The following is a 19,690-nucleotide window of genomic DNA, read 5'->3' as shown; positions in this document are numbered from 1 at the left end:
TGGAAATCCACCAGAGGAAGGTGGAGAGCAGGATTTACACCGATTTAGGACATAAACTGGAAAGCTTTGGCTGATTACCAAGAGTAGAACAAGGATGATGGTGTTAAGTAATTAGATTATTAAATACGAAGGTATCGTGTGGGGGTGGAGTACGACGATGAATCAGTTGATGACATGAGTTTATCTTGGGATAAAATGTCACCCCAGATGTGGAAATTCATCTACAGTTTTAAACAGTTGATGATCCGAGAAAGAAAGTTAAGAGGGACCCAAAGGCAATAAATTTGGACTTTCAATATTATGTTGAACGACATCCATTACAGAATGTGTGACGAGGAATCTAGGTGCGAACGAGAAGCTGGTGCAACTTGGGTGGGGGAGGGATGGAGAGGGGGAATGCAGGGGTTACTTGAAGTTGGAGAAATCAATATTCGTACCACTGGGTTCTCGCTTCTCATTTTCAGCAAACAGCTAACAATGGCCTGTTTCCTTTAACATCGTTACTTTTTTGCATTCATTTGTTCTATATCTCTCTACATCACCGTGAATATCTCTCATTTCCCTTTCCCCTGACTCTTAATCTGAAGGGTCTCGACCCAAAACGTCACCCATTCCTTCTCACCAGAGATGCTGCCTGTCCCACTGAGTTACTCCAGCATTTTGTTGCTTCCATGGTCTATACTTGGTAATGAGCCAACAGTCCCCCATCTTTACCCTGAATCAGTGTAAATCACGTTTACCAGGATTTAGCATTCTCCTCTTTTTTAAAAATAGCTATTTACAGCTGTGCTGCCTTTTCTCCTCACAGGGAGGTGTGCAATCTGTGCTGAAACGTTTATTGTTGCCCACTGGTCAATTAATCTGCCACCTGGTGATTTTAAATGCACATGTGGCAGAGCCACTGTTACATCCAAGGCTTTATCCAAACCCAGAACTACACTAAGGACGACATAAACCGTCTGCCGGAAATAGCGGGGGACCGGGGGTCTAATGAGATGGAGGAACTGAGGGAAATCCAGGTTAGTCGGGAAGTGGTGTTAGGTAAATTAAATGGATTAAAGGCAGATAAATCCCCAGGGCCAGATAGGCTGCATCCCAGAGTGCTTAAGGAAGTAGCCTCAGAAATAGTGGATGCATTAGTGATAATTTTTCAAAACTCTTTAGATTCTGGAGTAGTTCCTGAGGACTGGAGGGTAGCTAATGTAACCCCACTTTTTAAAAAGGGAGGGAGAGAGAAAATGGGGAATTATAGACCAGTTAGCCTAACATCGGTAGTGGGGAAAATGCTAGAGTCAGTTATTAAAGATGTGATAGCATTACATTTGGAAAGTGGTGATATCATCGGACAAAGTCAGCATGGATTTACCAAAGGCAAATCATGTCTGACGAATCTTATAGAATTTTTCGAGGATGTAACTAGTAGAGTGGATAAGGGAGAACCAGTCGATGTGTTATATCTGGACTTTCAGAAGGCCTTCGACAAGGTCCCACATAGGAGATTGGTGTACAAACTTAAAGCACAGGGTATTGAGGGTTCAGTGTTGAGGTGGATAGAAAATTGGTTGGCGGACAGGAAGCAAAGAGTAGGAATAAACGGGTCCTTTTCGGAATGGCAGGCAGTGACTAGTGGGGTACCGCAAGGCTCAGTGCTGGGACCCCAGTTATTTACAGTGTATATTAATGATTTGGACGAGGGAATTGAATGCAACATCTCTAAGTTTGCGGATGACACGAAGCTGGGTGGCAGTGTTAGCTGCGAGGAGGATGCTAGGAGGCTGCAGAGTGACTTGGATAGATTAGGCGAGTGGGCAAATGCATGGCAGATGCAATATAATGTGGATAAATGTGAGGTTATCCACTTTGGCGGCAAGAACAGGAAAGCAGAGTATTACCTGAATGGTGACCGATTGGGAGAAGGGGAGATGCAACGTGACCTGGGTGTCATGGTGCACCAGTCATTGAAAGCAAGCATGCAGGTGCAGCAGGCAGTGAAGAAAGCGAATGGTATGTTGGCATTCATAGCAAGAGGATTTGAGTTTAGGAGCAGGGAGGTTCTGCTGCAGTTGTACAGGGCCTTGGTGAGACCGCACCTGGAGTATTGTGTGCAGTTTTGGTCTCCTAACCTGAGGAAAGACGTTCTTGCCTTAGAGGGAGTACAGAGAAGGTTCACCAGATTGATCCCTGGGATGGCGGGACTTACATATGAGGAAAGACTGGATAGACTGGGCTTGTACTCGCTGGAATTTAGAAGACTGAGGGGGGATCTTATAGAAACATATAAAATTCTTAAGGGGTTGGAGAGGCTAGATGCGGGAAGATTGTTCCCGATGTTGGGGGAGTCCAGAACCAGGGGTCACAGCTTAAGGATAAGGGGGAAGTCTTTTAGGACCGAGATGAGAAAACATTTCTTCACACAGAGAGTGGTGAGTCTGTGGAATTCTCTGACACAGAAGGTTTTTGAGGCCAGTTCATTGGCTATATTTAAGAGGGAGTTCGATGTGGCCCTTTTTGCTAAAGGGATCAGGGGGTATGGAGAGAAGGCAGGTACAGGCTACTGAGCTGAATGATCAACCATGATCATATTGAATGGCGGTGCAGGCTCGAAGGGCCGAATGGCCTACTCCTGCACCTATTTTCTATGTTCTATCTATGTTACAGCTGTACTTCAAAAGGACAGACACAACTGCTTTGTTTCATTCTCAATCACCTTTTTCTTGTTATAATAAAATTGCAGAATCTGTATACTTGGGCAACAGAAGGTAAATTTCAGTAGAAACCAAAGGAACTTCAGATGGTGGTTAGTACGTAGAAGGACAAAGTGCTGGAGTAATTCAGCAGGTCAGGCAACATTTCTGGTTGACCTGCTGAGTTACTGCAGCACATTGCGTCCATTTGAAGGTTAACTTTAATTTGCACTCCACCTTTCCTGAACTTGTGATACCTTGATTTATCTACTGGTAACCAAACCCTTTCCCTTTATTCAGTTGCTTCTGAAGTGTTTCCAATTGGGAATAAACGCAGAAGACCAGGTCCACCCGCCCGAACACCCAGGCTCACTGAAAACACACATTTCATACGTGTCAAATTGAGCATGTCAATTAGATTATTAATTTGCTCAGGTTGTTCACCACACTGAAGTCCCACCACATCCTGAACAGTAGCCTTCAAGACACACATTTATAATACCAGCAATGGTTCTATTGGGATTTTCATAATCACACGTTGGGAGTGTTCTTAAATTTGCCATATATCTTCCTTTCTGGTGGGACATACTAATAATTGTGAAGAGGGCCAGGAGTTCATATTATGAAGGGACTAATTGTGCAGTAACACAAATAGAGAAAACAAGATAGAAATTTTAGACATCAAGGTTGGCTTGGCCACTCCCAATTAACGGCAGTCTGCAATAATAAATTTGTGTAACATGTACCAACAAAAATCAAAATTAATGCTTATTTTTCAGAGCAGTTTCTGTTCAGAGTTCCCATTGATGATCTGATGTAATAGTCACTCGGCACTCCTGCTGTTTTAACCAAATAAGATATAATGCAAAATATCAACTAAGCTAGCAAAGAAATGGCTCAGACAGCGCGGATGGCCAGAAGCATAGCCAGCAACTAGGCATTCTATATATATTTTTTCGACAACCCATTCCTGTATCTGGTCAGTAGAAAGAACACAACTATCGCCGACCATCACCGACCCCAGCAGATGCTGGTACAAATCGAAGGTATTTATTCACAAAATGCTGGAGCATCTCAGGAGAGAAGGAATGGGTGACGTTTCGGGTCGAGACCCTTCTTCAGAGGCAATCTATATGGTACACAGGTGGCATTAGTCAATGTATATGGACCAAATTGGGATGAGCCGTCATTCTTCTCTAGCTTCATAACATCCCTCCCAAATCTCAATGACCACCAACTGATATTAGGAGGGGATTTTAACTGTGTATTACATTCCTATCTGGGCAGATCCAACCCGAGACCTAATAGTAAAATCTCAAATTCTGGCGCTGTTATCAATTCATTTATAGAATCCTATACTCTTTTTGACCCCTGGACAAAAAATAACCCAAAAACAAAACAGTATTTTTTTTTTCGCAGTACACCATTCTTATTCAAGAATTGATTTTTTTCTTGTAGATAGTAGGGCGTGCATGCTGGTTTAAACCAAAGATACACAAAATGCTGGAGTAACTCAGCGGGACAGGCAGCATCTCTGGAGAGAAGGAATGGGTGATGTTTTGGGTTGAGACCCTTCTTCAGACTGCTCCAGCATTTTGGGTCCTCACACTTGTTTTCTCTGTGCCTCATAGTTCTGCTTTCACTCTCTGTCCTCCCCCCCCCCCCCCCCCCAGACACAACAAGGACAGAGTTCCCCTGGTCCTCACCTTTCGCTCCACCAGCCTCCGCATCCAACACATTATCCTCCGACATTTCCGTAACCTCCTACGGGATCCCACCACAAATCACATCTTCCCACCTCCACCCCTTTCCGCCTTCTGCAGAGACTGCTCCCTCCTCCACTCCTTGGTTGACTCATCCCTTCCCACCCAAACCACCACCTCCTCGGGTACTTTCCCCAGCAACCACAGGAGATGCAACCCCTGTCCTTATACCTCCTCCAACTCCTGCATGCAGGTACAGCAGGCAGTGAAGAAAGCCAATGGAATGTTGGCCTTCATAACAAGCGGAATTGAGTATAGGAACAAAGAGGTCCTTCTGCAGTTGTACTGGGCCCTAGTGAGACCGCACCTGGAGTACTGTGTGCAGTTTTAGTCTCCAAATTTGAGGAAGGATATTCTTGCCATTGAGGGCGTGCAGCGTAGGTTTACTAGGTTAATTCCCGGAATGGCGGGACTGTCGTATGTTGAAAGACTGGAGTGACTGGGCTTGTATACACTGGAATTTAGAAGGATCGGACGAAACCTATAAGATTATCAAGGGGTTGGACACGTTAGAGGCAGGAAACATGTTCCCAATGTTGGGGGGAAGTCCAGAACCAGGGGCCACAGTTTAAGAATAAGGGGTAGGCCATTTAGAATGGAGATAAGGAAAAACTTTTTCAGTCTGAGTTGTAAATCTGGGGAATTCTGCTTCAGAAGGCAGTGGAGGCCAATTCTCTGAATGCATTCAAGAGAGAGCTAGGTAGAGCTCTTAAGGATAGCGGAGTCAGGGGGTACGGGGAGAAGGCAGGAACGGGGTACTGATTGAGAATGATCAGCCATGATCACATTGAATGGTGGTGCTGGTTCGAAGGGCCTTCTCCTGCACCTATTGTCTATATATATCCAATCCAACTGACTCCATACCAAAGCTATTGCATATATCAGAGATTTTTGGCTGCCTGTCAGGTTACAAGATAAATTACTCAAAGAGCTTGCTGTTCCCAATCAATCATATTGACAGCAACTACTCCAGCTTCCCATTTAAACTTGAGAAAAATGTATTTACTTATCTGGGAATTAAAGTTACCCATACTATGGGAGGTTTATATAGCCATAACTTTAAATCATTATTAGAACGAACAACACAGGACTTCAAAAAGTGGTCAACACTACCACTCTCATTAGTAGGCCGCATCAATATCGTTAAAATGACGGTTTTACCTAGATTTCTTTATCTTTTTCAAATGATCCCCATATTTATACCTAGGACAACTTTTCAGCAATTAGTTAGACTAATCTCATCATTTATTTAGAACAATTCAAATCCCAGGATGAAGAAAATATACTTGGAAGTTCCCAAGAAGGCGGGTGGTCTCGGGTTGCCTAACTTTATTTATTACTACTAGGCTGCAAATATTGTAAAACTTTCACATTGGACATATTCATATAAGAGTAAACAGGGCACAGACGGAACTCTTATCTGATCCTCTACCGATAATTACCTGCTCGCTACCTTACAATCGTAAAATACAAATGACAAACCCGGTGGTTAACACCTTGCTTAAAATATGGCTACAGTTCAGGAAATATTTTGGATTAAAAGGTATCAGCAGGCTTTTTCCGGTGGCAAATAATCAACGTTTTACACCCTCCATGCCAGACACTGCATTTCCATATTGGCATAGGAATGGACTGGTATATTTATGTGACTTGTTTATTGACGGAACGTTCACTTCCTTTGAAACGCTTGCTGAAAACCATAATATACCCAGATCTCATTTCTTTAGGTATCTTCAAATACGTAGCTTTGCTAAAACAGTGTTTCCCTCATTTCCTCATCTGTCCACTAAGATCCAATTAGACACTAATTGGAGCTGGACCCCTTTGACAGGAAACGTGTTTCAACAATTTACACATTAATACAGGAATTAAAACAGATAACCTGGGACAAAACAAAAATGGCATGGGAGAGGGACCTGGGTGTAGAGCTTTCTGATGAGGCGTGGCGAGAGAGCTTAATTCGTATACACACCTCGTCGCTGTGTATACGCCATGGGTTGATCCAATTTAAAGTGCTTCACCGTCTTCATTATTCAAGAGACAAACTTGCCAGAATCTTTTCTATCACAGATCTTGGCTGCCCTAGATGTGGCCATAGCCCAGCCTCTGTAGGACACATATTCTGGACATTTCCCTCCCTCAACAGTTACTAGGGAAATATATTTGAGGTATTCTCCCATATCTGCAGACAGACTATAAATCCTGATTTGCACACAGCTATCTTAGGAATACCACACCCAAACTGTAAGCGTACAAATTTACAAGCAAATGCTTTAGCATTTGCATCGTCGCTTGCTTGCAGGCTTATTCTTTTTAACTGGAAGTCGAAAAAAGCTCCATCCTTTTTGCAGTGGTTAAAGGAGGTGCTCTCCTTTTTACCCCTGGAAAGAATCAGGTATAAACGGCGCAAGGCCCACAGAAACTTGGTTCTGACCTGCAACCCTTTTATAGATTTGAAAGATTTTTCCTTTAACTGAAAATATTGTTTACACAGTCATAATCATTTATTTATATTTGTATGCTGCTGCTGTTGCTGACATGTAACATTTGAACACAGACTTTTTTTTTTTTTGAGCCTTGGGGATGGGGATATACATGTCCTGTACTGTTTGTTGGTGTCCTGTGTAAATTTGTGATAAATTAAAAAAGAAAATTAAAAAAAAGAAAGGACACAACCACCTTATTTATGTCAGGCCTATGGAAACTTCATGATTCATTTCAGAAGTAGTTCTGTCTCAATCCCATAAATCACATCACACCAAATTAAAACACGGTCAATGCAGAATTGAGATTTTTCTTGAAACAATGCATGTTGACTGATCCAGACAGATTATGAAATACAATTTTAAAAAAAATCAGGAATCCATTTGACTTTACAAGCATTAAAAAAACTTTACATGAATAAAGAAAATTGATGCAGTCTCAAGATTAAAAGTTGAGTTAATGTCACACCCGAGAATCTACATTAAAGTGTCAATTTGATAAAAATTTGGAAGCAGGCTTGAGCAGCTATCGAATTGTTACCAAATTGAGCGGTCGCAGTGTAACATGCAGCCTTAATTTGAAACTGGCAAACTGAACGTTAGTCAGCAATCAACACTTCAAAACAGAATGGGCTATGCATTTTCAAAAAGTTACTCAAATATAACATGCATTACTTCGTTAACATTTTGACAACTCAAAACATTGGCAATCAACAAAGAAATAACAGCATGTTCAACCGTCACTGTGCGGAGATGACAAAACACCAAACTTGTCTCCAAATGCAAGATTTTTGTCTGTGTGCTGCCTTCCGCTATTAGCATCTGCATTTCGCCATTGACTAAAGCCTGATAAATCACAAATTTTCAGTCCAGAAGGAAATATTAATGCTGTTCATAAGCAAATACATCAACAATTCTTTAATACTGAGCACAAGAGAACGGAAACAAAAATGATTTCAAATTATGCTGCACTTGTGAGAACATTAAATGTTATGGCTCGTCACTCAATTTAGAAAAAAATATTTATAAAATCTTCAGGTTTAAGTTTAAGTCTTTTTCTCATTACTAATCCTCCTCTGATAGGATATTTACAAGACTTTAACTCCCAAGTTAGCTGTACACCCTTGATTTCAACAATTTATAACACAAATCTTGCTATCAAAAATCACATGACCTTGTTGCACAAAAATATGGATTTCATTCAGTTTTATATACATATATTTTCATTTTAAGAATAAAAGCTTTAGCTTGTGGATTCTTCCTCATTCAAATGCTGTTGCTTCAGCTTCATTTCTTTCTCAATCTCCTTGTTAAAATGCTCAACTTCCCTGCAAAATAAGTTAAAAGGTTACAATGTTATTTTCTTACCCTGGAAAGTTCAATGTACATGGCAAATAAATTTGATCATTTTCGTCAGACAATGCATATACACCAGACTGCAACAGAGGAAGGGTATTAGGGAACGTGGGATTCCCCTCATCTGTCACAGATGGGGACCTCACGTGCAGGAAGGACTGCAGATGCTTTAAACCGAAGATACACAAAATCCTGGAGTAACTCAGCGGGACAGGCAGCATCTCTGGAGAGAAGGAATGGGTGATGTTTTGGGTTGAGACCCTTCTTCAGACGGCTCCAGCATTTTGAGTCCTCACACTTGCTTTCTCTGTACCTCATAGTTCTGCTTTCACTCCCTGTCCCCCCCCCCCCCCCCCCCCCCCCCCCCCCCCCCCCCCCCCCCCAGACACAACAAGGACAGAGTTCTCCTGGTCCTCACCTTTCACTCCACCAGCCTACGCATCCAACACATTATCCTCCGACATTTCCGTAACCTCCTACGGGATCCCACCACAAATCACATCTTCCCATCTCCACCTCTTTCCGCCTTCTGCAGACTGCTCCCTCCTCCACTCCTTGGTTGACTCATCCCTTCCCACCCAAACGACCACCTCCTCGGGTACTTTCCCCTGCAACCACAGGAGATGCAACCCCTGTCCTTATTCCTCCTCCAACTTCTTCCAGGGACCCCAAAAGTTCTTTCATGTGAGACAGAGGTTCACATGTACCTCTAATCTCATCTACTGCCTCCGCTGTTCCCAATGGAGACTCCTGTACATCTGCGGGACTAAACTTAGACTGGGCGACCGCTTCGCTGAACATTTACACTTGGTCCGCTGAGGCCAACGGGATCTCCCGGTTACCAACCATTTCACCTCCCCTCCCCATACCCATATTGACCTTTCTGTCTCAGGCCTCCTCCATTGCAAGAGCAAGGCCACACGCAAATTGGAGGAACGCCACCTCATATGTTGCTTGGGTAGCTTACAACTCAGCAGTATGAACATTGAATTCATTAATTTTAAGTAACTTTCACCTAAACTCCCCTCTCCCCTGATCGGTTAACCAGTTCCTTAACTCTCCGCATCGAGATCACACCTTCCCCAGCCTACAATTGGCCCACGAGGGCACCAGGATGCCCGAGGTCATTTGTGGCCAACCCTGATTAGTCCTGGTCTTTTCTCGCCTCCAGCTTTTCACCCCCACCTCCTACTTACAGTCTGAAGAAGGATCCTGACCTGAAACATCATCCATACTTTTTCTCCAGAGATGCTGCCTGCACTTTGTGTTTATCTTTGGTATAAACCAGCACCTGCAGTTCTGTTTCTACAGAGGATGCTTTAGTTGAGTAAGGCTATACAAATTTGTTTCTTTATCATTACTTCGAGAATTTTAACTCCCAATACTAAAGTTACATAGTTTAACCAGAGTAAAAAACAAAACTCAATCACCTGCGAGGCTTATCCTTAGCTTGATTATCTTCTGCTCCTACCCAATTCCCTTCACAGTAAAGAATGGTCTTTTTTAAAGCAATTTCAATTTCAGTCAGAGTGGTGAAGGTGTGGAATTCTCTGCCTCAGAAGGCAGTGGAGGCCAGTTCGTTGGATGCTTTCAAGAGAGAGCTGGATAGAGCTCTTAAGGATAGCGGAGTGAGGGGGTATGGGGAGAAGGCAGGAACGGGGTACTGATTGAGAGTGATCCGCCATGATCACATTGAATGGCGGGGCTGGCTCGAAGGGCTGAATGGCCTACTCCTGCACCTATTGTCTATTGTCTATAATTTCATCTAGCCAGGTCCATCACACAGATCATTCTCCCCACCACTGACTCCATGCTGCCAATGGAATGCATATTACCTATTTCACCCGGTCTTCCATCAAGCAGAAGGCACAAAAGATTGAAAATGCGTACTACCAGATTCAGGAAATCTTATCAGGCTTCTGAATGGTTTTTCCAAAAGCTAGGTACTGTCCGATTCACTACCACATTATGGACATTGGACTTTGTCTTTGGAACTGTTGCACTATAATGCTGAGAACTACACTATGCACTCTTTTCCCCTTTGCTCTACCTATTGTACTTGAGTTTGATTCATTTATATTATGTGTATTATATGATTTGATTGGACAGCGTGTTATACAAAGCTTTTTGTACCTCAGTGCATGTAACAATAATAAACTTAAACCTAAACATCTCCTGCTGTGTCTGGGCTCCTTTTAACCTTGTGGAATGAAGAATGAATTTTCCAACTTCAGGTTTGCGGTTTTTTGATTTCTGAAGAATACTTTCCTAATGATTAGTACTCCTAATCCTCATCAATTGATCCATTTTAATCAATCATCACATTATCTTTGGTCATTCCCCCAGCTGTTTTGGAAAATGTAAATCCCCTACTCCTCTCCCAATTCTGAGATATGGTCTCGGACCCAAAAGGTGACGTAGTTTCTGATTCCATAAACACTGCTCGACTGTCCGAGTTCTTCCATCACTTTTTTTGCTGCAGTTTCCAGCAGCTGCAGTTTTATATGTTTATCTTTAGACCCTTAAGACTTGAGATACAGCGCAGAAACAGGCACTTTATCTCCACGAGTATCTAATGTTAGTTTGACAATGTCACATATATTGAACATTCCTGCCCTTTTAGATGTTAACTCATTTCCTAGACTCCGGGTGTGGACTGAAATGGAGACTGGGAAACTCTCAGCCTACCAAGTCTCTGCCGTGGCTCCAGCTGTCTTCCACACTCAGATACCACAAGCTTGAGTTTAGGATACAGTCCTACAGGACATGTGAATGCATTCTGAAACATGTACAAATTCCAGACAAGGTGGTGCTGACGAAGGCTGCCTCGCCAATGGTCTGGCTTCTCTTTTTCCTTCTTTGTTGTTTTTAGTTTGTTGTAAAATATATGTTTTAGTGTACTTTTAGTTTTGTATTATGTGGGGGGGGGGGGGAAACTTTAAAAAATCTCTTTCCTCGATGGAGATGTGACTTTTTCCATGTTGTATCTCCGTCCGCACTGCGGCCAAACATCGTGGAGCTGGCGGCCTCTTGCTGGGGGCCGACTTTGGAATCTCCAACAGCGGGAGCCTGTGGACTTTAACATTGAGGAGCTTTGTCAGGGATCGACTTTGGGAGCTCCAACCGCGGGAGCCTGCGGACTTTAATATCGTGGAGCTCGCGGTCCCTGGTTAGGGACTGACTTCGGGAGCTCCAAGCCGCAGGAGCTTCGACCGCCCCGACGCGGGAGCTTCAACCGCCAGCTGCGAAAGCTTTGATAGCCCCGACTGCGGATGGTTCGACTCCCCCGACCGCGGGAGAAAAAGGAGGAAAGATGATAAGACTTCATTGCCTTCCATCAGAGAGGAATCTGGATGAGCCACTGTGGTGGATGTTTATGTCAAATTTTATGTCGTTGTATGTCGTTGCTTTTTTAGTATGACTGTATGGCAAACCAAATTCCTCGTATGTTGCAAAATATACTGGGCTAATAAATTACGATTATGATAAGTCTTAGCTCCTCATCCATGATTGAGGAAATCTTTCATTTCATCGCTATTACCATTTGAGAGTCATATAAAGTTACCCTGATGGAACAACCTCATTTTTTAAAGCCTTAGTTTCATTGAAGTTTTAAATTAATGCTTAAATAATTTTATAAATATCTTTTCTCTTAATTAGCTCTCCTCGGCTTCATTAAATTCCTGCTCTTTAGACTCAGTACAACCACACTTCATAAAACATTTTGGGCTTGTTGGGCCATTGATTTATGCCTGGAGAGATCAAATTGGGCACCTGAGATACTGAAAACTAAGTGTCTTCTCTGTGGAGAGATCATTTGATAAAGTAATTAATATTTCACACGTGCTTGAATTACACAAATGGCTCCTACCTTTCGCTGTGAAGAGGTCCTTTCATATATTTTTCCTCTGCTTTCTTAATGCTTATTTGTTCCACCTCTGCAATTGCACAGATAATGGCCTGTATTGAAAGATAACAGCGTTTTAGTTCCATAATAATGGAGCTTGGCAGTGGAGAGGGAGTTGGTGAACGTAGAATAAGGGCGAATCAAACCGGACCATTAACCTAGATTACAGGAATGATTATCAGAGGTACAAGATCAAAGTGCATCAAGGTAATTGGGACATTTTAATCCAGTTCGGTAAATACATTCAGTAATACAAAACGTGGTGCCAGTAATTGAGATGAAATTGATGCAATGAAACACAAATGATTCATTAATGTTCTTTGACAGAATGGATATTGCAGCCATCCGTGAAAGTTAAAAACTGTAGAAAGCAGAAAATGATGGTTTCTCAGCAGGTAAGGCAGCATCTGTGGAAAGAGAATCAGTAATGTTTCAGTTCCATGAACCTTTATCAGAAACGGGAAAGAGAAGACAAGTAGTTTTCAGCTGCACAGGTGACGGGGAAGGAAAGAATGGAAAGAACAGGGAATATATTCCAGCACTTTAAAAAAATTAAGCCATCCTTATTCTTTCCGGGCTATATTTATGACCTTTAAGTGATTCAGTAGAAAAGGGTGTCAAGCCCATTTGGGGAAAGGCAATAAATGTTGACCTTAAACGTCCTGCATCCTGTGCAGAAAAGAAATCAAAATAGACACATTTCTGCTGGTGCAGAGGAAAAGGTGGGAGAATCACTCAATGAGCACCAGTGTCACAGAAAAGCGCGTGACTTTTTAGTGCGATGGTTCCATCATCTGAGACAATGATAAGTTAGACTGTAAGAGATACAGCGAGGAAACTGGCCCCTTTGGCCCACCGAGTCTGTACTGGCCGGCGATCACTCCGCACACTAGCACGTCCCCACACACACTAGGGACAACTCACAATTTTTACACAAGCCAATTAACCTACAAACCTGTACGTCTTTCGGATAAGGGAGGAACTGGAACACCTGGGGAAAACCCACGTGGTCACAGGGAGAACGTACAAACTTAATACTGACAGCACCCGTAGTCAGAATCTAACCCACGTCTCTGGTGCTGTAAGACAGCAACTCTACCGCTGTGTCGCCCCTTGCAATCGGGCTCAGTATGCTTATTAAGAGATTGTGGGACAAGCAGAGATGGCACCAGGTACAAGTTTCAGGCTGCTGACAAATGCTATCAAAATTCAGGCAAGATACGAGGGGAATTACTACCCATGACAGCAAAAGTAGATAACTCAAAAGACAAAATTCTTAAAGGAATCTACAGTTTTGCCTCATTACATCCAGACATTAAGAAATAAAACTTCAAATTGTCCTCAAGTTCTATATTGCAATTAGTTTCCCACTGTCAACAGTCTTTAATTCCTCTACATGATTCTGCTTTCATTCAAATTGTTTCCCTAGTCTTTATGGAAATTATTTGAATGAAAGCAGAACCACGTAGAGGAATTCACGTTCTCCCCGTGACCTGCGTGGGTTTTCTCCGAGATCTTCGGTTTCCTCCCACACTCCAAAGGCGTACAGGTATGTAGGTTAATTGGCTGGGTAAATGCAAAAATTGTCCCTAGTGTGTGTAGGATAGTGTTAATGTGCGGGGATCGTTGGGCGGCGCGGACTCGGTGGGCCGAAGGTCCACGCTGTATCTCTAAATCTAAAAAAAATCACATACAACTAGTAAATATTTCTCAGAATATTAAGAAATCACGTTTTTTTTTCAGAAACAGGAATTTGAATCTGGCTTGCTGGTTTCTGATACGATTTAGTTCATATACTGAACAGCAGCCCATTCGCAGTACTTCATGGGATTTTATGAATGACAATGGCTTCCAGCTGCATTTTGTAAACTGTACTGTATTTCTCCCATCCACCTACAATATTGAATAACAATAATCCTGGTAAAAGGTAGAGGGGGAAATAGCCTTTTCCAACAGGAAAGGGAAATGTAAGGGACTGGAAAAAAGTGAAAATCAATGTTGTATAAGAAAATAACTGCAGATGCTGGTACAAATCGATTTATTCACAAAATGCTGGAGTAACTCAGCAGGTCAGGCAGCATCTCGGGAGAGAAGGAATGGGTGACGTTTCGGGTCGAGACCTTTCTTCAGACTGATGTCAGGGGGGCGGGACAAAGGAAGGATATAGGTGGAGACAGGAAGATAGAGGGAGATCTGGGAAGGAGGAGGGGAAGGGAGGGACAGAGGAACTATCTAAAGTTGGAGAAGTCGATGTTCATACCACTGGGCTGTAAACTGCCAGGCGAAATACGAGGTGCTGTTCCTCCAATTTCCGGTGGGCCTCACTATGGCACTGGAGGAGGCCCATGACAGAAAGGTCAGACTGGGAATGGGAGGGGGAGTTGAAGTGCTCAGCCACCGGGAGATCAGTTTGGTTAATGCGGACCGAGCGCAGGTGTTCAGCGAAGCGATCGCCGAGCCTGCGCTTGGTTTCGCCGATGTAAATAAGTTGACATCTAGAGCAACGGATGCAATAGATGAGGTTGGAGGAGGTCTCACCTGGAAAGACTGCTTGGGTCCTTGGATGGAGTTGAGGGGGGAGGTAAAGGGACAGGTGTTGCATCTCGTGCGGTTGCAGGGGAAAGTGCCCGGGGTTGGGGTAGTTTGGGTAGGAAGGGACGAGTGGACCAGGGAGTTACGGAGGGAACGGTCTCTGCGGAACGCAGAAAGGGGAGGGGATGGAATCAATGTTGTTGTGAAACAACTTTCACATAAAATCTAAAGTTTAGAGCTCTTCTCAAACAGTGATAAGTGTTGAGAAGTGTCATGCAATGCATACTGTGAAGTGCGATAATCTTGACTGCTGAAATGGCTGATTTTTCTTAAAGAGATGAAGGGCTTGTATCTCAGGGCCATTGCTAGTGCAAAATGCAAAGGAATTATAAAAAAATAAAAATCAGAGTTGTGTCTCTTTTCTCAAGGACAGTTTAATTGCTTTGAGATGCGGTACATTTTGAAGACTATGTTTGAAGGGTCATGTGAAGTAACTTTAAGGATTTTGTGCGAGTAAAGATGGTGACTGTGGTAAAATCATGGAATTATTGGATTACGGTCATACTGAAAATCTAGTGAAAAAAACTGAGAAGTGAATGGCAGAACGTTGGCAAGGAGGTCTCTGTTAGTGACATTAAATACCAATGCTGCCGTAGAAAATGTCCTGAATTGCAATAAACCTAAAATCAAAAGGAGTGATGAAGGGGAGCAGAGGGGAAAAGTCTCCTGGAACAGTGCTGCTGGAGGAGTCACTAACGTTTTGAAACTTGAACAACAAAATTGCCATACTACTCCAGCTGTAATGCAGTTTCACATTCATCCACACTTTTTGCCCGAGAGGTAGAAGGTATGAAAGCAGGGGACACAAGAAATCTAATGAAGTAGGCAGTAAGTATAAATCTCCTCAGCCTTTCATCTCCAAAGGTTCTGTTGAACCTGATGAGATACCTGGGTATCCAGAACAGAACAAATTGTTGGTGAAAAGAAATTGAATTATTTATTTTTCATGTTTAGAATGGAGTCATTTTTGTTTAAATGGTAGATTTTAGATTTAGATATACAGCGCAGAAACAGGCCCTTCGGCCCACCGGGTCTGCGCCGCCCAGCGATCCCCGCACATTAACACTATCCTATACCCACTACGGACAATTTTTACATTTACCAAGCCAATTAACCTATGTACCTGTACGTCTTTGGAGTGTGGGAGGAAACCGAAGATCGCGGAGTGAACCCACGCAGGTCACGGGGAGAACGTACAAACTCCATACAGACGGCGCCCGTACTCAGGATCGAACCCGAGTCTCCGGCGCTGCATTTGCTGTAAGGCAGCAACTCTACCGCTGCGCCACCGAGTAGCTTAGATTAAAATTCCATGAAAAACCCATTTGAGGTTGTTTTGCTTTTATGAAAAAAAGCCCAAACAGTAAATTCTATTTCAAGCACTATGTAAGATGTGTGGAAAAAAATGAGTTTATTTATGTTTATACACAAGGATATACAGTTGTAGGCAAATTAGCAGTAACATCCTCTTTAAAGATTTGGCACTTTATGTTGAGCAGTCACTTATTTTTGCTGAATTTTGCTTGGATTCTGTTTATAGTTTAGTTTATTGTCACGTGTACCGAAGTACAATGAAAAGCTTTTGTTGCGTGCTAACCAGTCAGCGGAAAGACAATACGTGATTACAATCGAGCCATTCACAATGTACATGCCTCACAGAATTGCAGTGTAAAACATTGTCATTTAAGGTGGTAAGGAAATTACATGTAGTTCAGCAATTTAAAGATATTTACAGAGAACTATTGTATGATGGTCAGTAATTTTCTTTGTGTAATTTTTATGTAAAAGCCTCCGCTTCCTGTGGAAGTTTCAAAGACTCAATTTCCAGAAGAATGAAGTTATCGGGAGAAGGCAGGAGAATGGAGCCGAGAGGAAAAGATAAATCAACCATGATTGAATGGCGGAGTAGACTTGATGGGCTGAATAGCCTCATTCTGCCCCTATAACTTATGAACTTTTCATCTCATCCGATTGCAATGCTTCTGCCAGCCACAGAGTTCCAGTTAATAAAGCCACGACTAGACTATCTTTTCTGTATATTTTTAAAAGGTGAAACGTTTTAGTACTCTGCTTAGCACAGGTTATATGATCGCACTTTTTCATCCAGTGTGATGAGCAGCCAGAACACACTGCCTGACAGAGTGATGGAGGAGTAATTGACAGCATTTAAGGTGTTTAGAAGAGCATCTGCATTGCCCATGGACCAAGTGCTAGATAATGGGATTAATACTGCCGGGTGCCCACTGGTCAGCATTGACCTGGTGGGCAGATTTCCCTGCTATCAGACCACTGAATGGACCTTTCGTAAGCCGAGATGTAGTTCCAATCTCTCAACTTACCTCATGGGGCTCCTTCCCAGGTACTTTCCCCTTCAACCGCAGGAGATGCAACACCTGTCCCTTTACCTCTCCCCTCGACTCCATCTGAGGACCCAAACAGTCTTTCCAGGTGAGACAGAAGTTCACCTGCACCTCCTCCAACCTCATCTATTGTATCCGCAGTTCCAGATGTCAACTTCTCTACATCGGCGAGACCAAACTCGGGCTCGGCGATCGTTTCGCTCAACAACTTCGCTCAGTCTGCCTTAACCAACCTGATCACCCGGTGGCTCAGCACTTCAACTTCCCCTCCCAGTCTGACCTTTCTGTCATGGGCCTCCTCCATTGTCATAGTGAGGCCCACCGCAAATTGGAGAAACAGCTTCTCATATTTCGCTTGGGCAGCTTACAGCCCTGTGGTATGAACATTGATTTCTCTAACTTTAGATAGCTCCTCTGTCCCTCTTTCCCCTCCCCTTCCCAGTTCTCCCACTGTCTTCCTGTCTCCAACTACATCCTTTCTTTCTCCCGCCCCCTCCCCTAACATCAGTCTGAAGAAGGGTCTCGACCCGAAACGTCACCCATTCCTTCTCGCCTGAGATACCTTCATGGGGGTACTTGTTAGGTTTGGAGGTGCAGCATGGTAACTGGCCATTTTGGCCCATCAAGTCAATGCTGAACGTCGATCACCCGTTCACAGTGGTTCTATGTTAGCCCACTTTCTCATCCGCTCCCTACACACCAAGGGCAATTTACAGAGGCCAAGTAACCTACAAACATACGTGTCTTTGGGATGTGGGAGAAAACTGGAGCATTCTGAGGAAACCCACATGGTCACAGGGAGATAGGTGCTGTCCGTGTAGTGTTTGCACTGAGGTCAGGATTGAACCCGAGTCTCTGGCGCTGTGAGGAGGTGGTTCTACCAACTGTGCCACTTGCACTTTAAGAACAAATCTGAACTCTTATTAGCTGTAACACTTCATTCTGCACTATTGTATTTTTCTCTTTGCCCTTCCTGTATGACTTGACTACTCGTGTGCAAAATGATTTGACTGGGAAGTATGCAACATTTTTCACTGTATCCTGGTGTACGTGACAATAATAAATCAATACGATTTGGTTCTCGGCTCCATTTTTTGCTCCAATTCTCTTGTTAATCTCAGAATTAAAAAAATTATATTTCAGCAAACAGTTTTTGAGTAAATTTCAGAACCTCCACTACCATGTGTGAAAAAAATGCACCCTGCAAAGTTAAATTCTATAGCTATATACTAAAACTCTCGTGTGTTTGTTTTTTGTTCCTGAACTACAGCCAAAACGGTACACGACAGCCCGACAATTGTAGGCCCACCTTACTCACCGTCGTCCCTTTGGTGCTAATGGAAGAAGTTTCATTGAAATCGGTGTTATATTTTTAAAGTTATTCACATTTTAAAGTTTAAATCTATCTCCTAGGGAGGGAGGGGGGAGGATAAGGGGAGTTGAGGGGGATGGAGTGGGGGGGGAGGAGGGTGCTGCACCATTGCAGGAGAGGTTTGGGCCCAACGGGTCCACTTGGTCTCGTCTTGCTCTAAATTTCTTCTAGAAATAGCTCCTCCATATAAACCATATCAGTTTTTATAATTTTAACTGTACCATATGGATGCCTGAATTAGGGAATATTAGCTACAGAGAAAAGTTGAACAGACTTGATTTTGTTTGCTTTGGAATGCCAGTGGTTGTGGGGAGAACTGATAGAAGTGTATAACATTTTTGTGAGGGGCATAGATAGGGTGGACAGTCATAACCTTTCCCCCCCCAAGATTGAAAAAATCAAATACTCGAGGGCATAGGTTTAAGGTGAGAGGGGGCAAAGTTTAAAGGAGATATGCGGGACAAGTTTTCTTTTAAAAACACAGGTGGTAATGAATGCCTGGAACCTTAGATGGGGTTGGTAGTAGAGGCCGATATTATAGTGGCATTTAAGAGACTTTCAGATAGGCATTTGGAGATGCAGGGAATGGAGGAATATGGATTAAGTTCAGGCAGGCAAGTGTTGGTCTTGGCATCATGTTCAACAGATATTGTGTCAAAGAGCCTGGCTCTGTGCTGTACTGTTCTATGTTCTAGTTAAATGCCCTATTCAGTCTTCCAAACACGAGAACATCAGCTTACTGAAACTAATGATAAAGCTCGGTTATATTCAAGAACCAGAGGACATAGGTTTAAGGTGAGGGGGAAAGATTTAACAGGAACCCGAGGGGTAGCTTTTTCACACAAAGGGTGGAGGGTGCCTGGAACAAGCTGCCGTAGGAGGTAGTTGAGGCAGGTACCATCAAAGTTTAAGCATTTAGACGGGTACATGGATAGAACAGATTTAGAGGGATGTGGGACAAACGCAAGCAGATGGGACTAGTGTGGGTAAGTTGAGCTAATGGGCCTGTTTCCACACTGTATGACTATAAAGCTGAGACTGTAAATCAATTTTCCTTTATTCTGAATGCTTCAGTAGTTTTTTTTTTACTGAGTGCTTTATAGTTTTATTTCCTTTCCATCAAGGCAAATCAATGAGGCTTGACAATGCAGTTCATATAATTCAGTTAGAACT

General features: G+C 43.0%; 1 protein-coding gene across 5 annotated transcripts in view; it reads right to left on the bottom strand.

The window, feature by feature from the left end:
• Window positions 1-6,986: 6,986 nt before the first annotated feature.
• LOC144607177 (PWWP domain-containing DNA repair factor 3B-like) overlaps window positions 6,987-19,690 on the bottom strand; it is a 52,622-nt gene continuing 39,918 nt past the window's right edge. For 2 of the 5 annotated variants that reach the window (XM_078423845.1, XM_078423848.1), the window contains 2 exons: window positions 12,158-12,246; window positions 6,987-8,258 (listed from right to left, as the gene is read on the bottom strand). In XM_078423845.1, the coding sequence (XP_078279971.1) occupies window positions 8,174-8,258; window positions 12,158-12,246 (174 nt within the window). In that variant the 3' untranslated portion in view covers window positions 6,987-8,173. The remainder of the gene's footprint in view (window positions 8,259-12,157; window positions 12,247-19,690) is intronic. The other 3 variants (XM_078423844.1, XM_078423846.1, XM_078423847.1) reach the window with 2 other exon arrangements.

This window comes from Rhinoraja longicauda, chromosome 28, assembly GCF_053455715.1.
Source record: "Rhinoraja longicauda isolate Sanriku21f chromosome 28, sRhiLon1.1, whole genome shotgun sequence".
NCBI lineage: Eukaryota > Metazoa > Chordata > Chondrichthyes > Rajiformes > Arhynchobatidae > Rhinoraja > Rhinoraja longicauda.
This window is presented reverse-complemented; position numbering and strand designations above follow the sequence as displayed.